The sequence below is a fragment of the Garra rufa genome, chromosome 13 (genome assembly GCF_049309525.1).
Source record: "Garra rufa chromosome 13, GarRuf1.0, whole genome shotgun sequence".
Classification (NCBI taxonomy): domain Eukaryota; kingdom Metazoa; phylum Chordata; class Actinopteri; order Cypriniformes; family Cyprinidae; genus Garra; species Garra rufa.
Window position 1 is genome coordinate 34514226 of NC_133373.1, and position 4051 is coordinate 34518276.

The 4051-nt window shown below is 31.6% G+C and overlaps 1 protein-coding gene across 1 annotated transcript in view; it reads right to left on the reverse strand.

Moving 5' to 3' along the window:
- Positions 1-366: 366 nt before the first annotated feature.
- cyp39a1 (cytochrome P450, family 39, subfamily A, polypeptide 1) overlaps positions 367-4051 on the reverse strand; it is an 18039-nt gene continuing 14354 nt past the window's right edge. The window contains exons 11-12 of the mRNA XM_073816770.1: positions 3232-3319; positions 367-1284 (exon numbers count right to left, since the gene is read on the reverse strand). Coding sequence (XP_073672871.1) covers positions 1216-1284; positions 3232-3319 — 157 coding nt within the window. The 3' untranslated portion in view covers positions 367-1215. The remainder of the gene's footprint in view (positions 1285-3231; positions 3320-4051) is intronic.

The following is a 4051-nucleotide window of genomic DNA, read 5'->3' on the forward strand; positions in this document are numbered from 1 at the left end:
CACAAAACAACAATTATTCTTTAGATGAAAAACAAGGAACAAGAATGTCAAATTAAAGTGCCTTGCAGTAATGTTTCATTTTGTTACGTCACACCACTTTTGAGTCTAGTATCCATGTTTAACATTGGCTTTGTGCTAAACATCTCTGGAATGTTGTGCTTGAGGAGTCTTTGATTTCGCAAAGTAGGCCAAGCTCCTGGATCCAACATCCTAGATGGTCCTGCAAAAACATTCCTATCCAATCAGATTTTAAGGTTAGGCTATGTTTGTTTGACAGGAATGTTGTTCTAAGACCAGCAAAAGATGTGCCTGCTGAGCAAAATCACATGGTTGTTAAGTAAATCGAAATATAAAGAAGGAAACGTCTGCAGCGAAATATGTTCTTTATTCAATTCAATTAAATTGTTATTGAAACATACCACAAAGTAGCATAAAGGGCTTTCTTTTTCCAAATGTATACAATACCAGCGATTGATTCAATCAAGTACATCTTCATATTTAATTCATGTAAACATTCTATTTGACTTACAAATTAAAGATGCTTGCATCCAAGCATATTAAATTACCCTGTAACTTATGTCGTGTAATATTATTTAATATTATCCAAAAATAAGTGTACACAGATGTAGTAAAGAACGTACATACTACAAGACAGATGTGTTTATAGAAACAAATACGTTTCACCACTGCAGAAAAAGAAGCAGTGTTTATACATGTAATAATGTGTTTACATATTTTGCTTCACAAAAGAGAATCTTCACTTAGTTATATTGTCTATGAAAGTTTGTATTTACTCTGTCCATTTCGTGCACAAGATGTTTAGCTGTAATATATGACATGCGGCAATACATTTTGTTTATTTCATACATCCTGAAAATGATAAAGCCTCTCAGTCCAGGAGAGGAATTTCCACAACCTCAAGCTTTCTGATATATATCATCTCTATTATGCTATCAGTTATATAGAGGTTGACCCTAACAAAACTGTAATATATTTAAAAGCTAATATCCTAAATTAGATTTAGCATTGTGATTTTCTGGTTTCCTTTAGAGGGAAATACTATTTGCCTGTGTCCAAGTCACTGTTTAATATTCACCATGATGCTTCAAACCTCTGAAGCTCAGCCCAGGATATGCGGTTGATCTCTGCAACTCTTATGTCAAGACTGTCAACAAAGCTCTAAAGCAGCAGCACAGCCGTCTAAACATGAGCACTCTATCTATGCTTGTATCTCACTGTACAGGGTCCGTCTGGCTGCTGGGTTCCCACCAAATGCAGAGGGCTCTGCAAGAACCAGATACATATATTTATCAAGTGCAGCGACCACGTCAATAAAAAAAAACAGCGGCAGTAAGTATTCAGACACTCTGTATATCTATATATTCAATCAGAGTGCACCTGCAAACAAATGATTAAACTTTTCCAAGCCATTTTTGGTTTTATCCAAATATCTAATATAATCCTGTTCAAAAGTTTTGGGTTGGTAAGATATTTTAAATGTTTTAGAAAGCATCTCTTGAATTTATTTGATCAAAAATACACTAAAACAGTAATGTTGTGAAATATTATTGCAAATTAAAATAACGTTTTTATTTATATATATATATATATATATATATATATATATATATATATATATAATTTTTTTTAAAATGTAATTTATTCCTGTGATGCAACATTTGTAACATTACAAATGTCTTTTGATCAATTTAATGCATCCTTACTAAGTAAGTAAAAAAATTCTTTCAACAACAAAAAAACCCCTTACTGACTCCATACTTTTAAACGGTAGTGTATAAATTTGCATTTCTTTGTTTGTTTGTTTATGGTTCTTCCTGGGTTTGATGATAAGAAATAAAAAAATATAAAATTGTTTATCAATTAAGCGTTTATCAAGTTACTTATTGAATAAAAATATTAATTTCTTAAAAAAAAAAAAAAAAACGTACTGACTCCAAACTTTTAAACAGTAGTGTATCTATTTTTTTCTATTTGTTTATGTATTTATTTATTTTTAGGTTGGTTTTGTTCTGCCTTGGTTTGATAATAAAAATATAAAGCATACATTTATTTATCAATTTATTAAGCATTTATTAAGTTACTTACTTATGGGTTGGTTTTGTTTTGCCTTGGTTTGATAATAAAATAAAAAAGTATTAACAGCAAGTTATATTAAGTTACTTACTGAACAAAAGTATGAATTTTTTTAAACGTTTAAATAGTAATATTTATTTTATATATACTTATATATATATTTTTTTTAATTTTTGGCTTGGGTTTAAAAATAATTAAAAAATATAGAATTATGTATCAATTTATTAAGCATTTATCAAGTTACTTATTAAATAAAAGTATTAATTTCTTTAAAAACTTCAAACTTTTAAACAGTAGTTTATCTATTTCTTCTGATCCATTTTTTAATTTATTCATTTATTTTATTTATGGGTTGGTTTTGTTCTGACTTGGTTTGATAATAAAAATAAAAAACGTAAAATTATTTATCAATTTATTAAGCGTTTATGAAGTTACTTACTGAATAAAAGTATTAATTTCTTTAAAAAAAAACATACTGACTTCAAACAGTAATGTTTATCTATGTATTTATTTGGCTGGTTTTGTTCTGTCTGGGTTTGATAATAAAAATAAAATATAAAATTATTTAGCAATTTATTAAGTTACTTACTGAACAAAAGTAATACTTTCTTTAAACAAAAAAAAACATAAGGTCTCCAAACTTTTAAACAGTAATATTTTTTTTTTTTTTTTTTTTAATGTTATTTTATTTATTTGTTTGTTTGTTTATTGGCTTGGGGTTGATAATAAATTGATATATAATTCTATATATATATATATTTAATAATATATATTTATTTATTTATTTTTTTAATTAAGCATTTATCAAGTTGTTAAAAAACAGAAATCTTGTTTCCGTCCACAAGTATACATTTATGACCCAATAACATGAATGCATGATTCATATCTACATGCACGTTCCTCGTATGAGCTCAGTCGTTGGTGGGCAAAACTTAAAAAGCTATTTTTGGTTAGGCCTGAGAATTGCAAGGGTAAAGAGCAGGACGCTGCTTAAGCATTAGATCGGGCCGTTGTTGGGTAAATACTGCCATAGGAACACATCTGGAAATGATTAACCTAATGCCTACTTTGAAGCCATCTCTTTCAAGGCTTGTTTACTATTCTCCATTGGACGTTACTCTTTCTCAGGCCACTTACCGGTTTGGGTACTGGATCCAGCGGGGTGAACTCAAACTTGTAGAGGATGAGGGCCACAAACATATGCAATTCCATAACAGCGTACCACCTGTTGACAAAATAAACAACAAGTGCTTCTTACTGTCACTTTCTTTGTCATGTCTTCTTTCTCATTAAGAAAAATGTCAAACTCATCATACTGAAGAGCTTATCACTTCTCAAGCAGGCTTGAATAGCACTGTGTGTGTATTAGTATTCTGATGGAATATTGCATGCTGTCTAGCTGTCATTGCACCCTCCCTCGAGTGCTGCCGAACACTGCAAAAACTGATTGAAATTGCAGGTAGATAGGCAAAATGTGAATGAACATCTTGTTTTGCGCTCAAATTCCAGGTGCATTCATAGCCACAGTGGCCTTGTTTGGAGGCGGATGGGGGAGGAGGAGGACTATCAGGTGAATCGAAGTGAAAGAATTAAGGCACGGAGAACAAGACGGTTCCTGGGTGAGACATAGAAAGGAATAATGGGAGGCAATAAAGGGAGGGCGAGAGATGCAAGTCATGTTTCTTGAAATAATCAGCCCAAATAACCTTGAGGGCCGTGACTCATTCAGGGGCACTGTGTTGGTGACGCAAATAGCCAATCTCCTAAAATGATCAAAACCAAATCAGATTGAGTGAGGCAAAATGAAATACGTGGGTTTGCCACACTCAGTGTACTAATGTATAGCAGCGTCCAGCTAAGAGATCTATACAAGCCTGAGTAATCATTACAAAGCCGCCTCATGACAATGTGACATTTGAGTGCAGGAAGTTGGTAGGCATGGACTGAATATGGCATT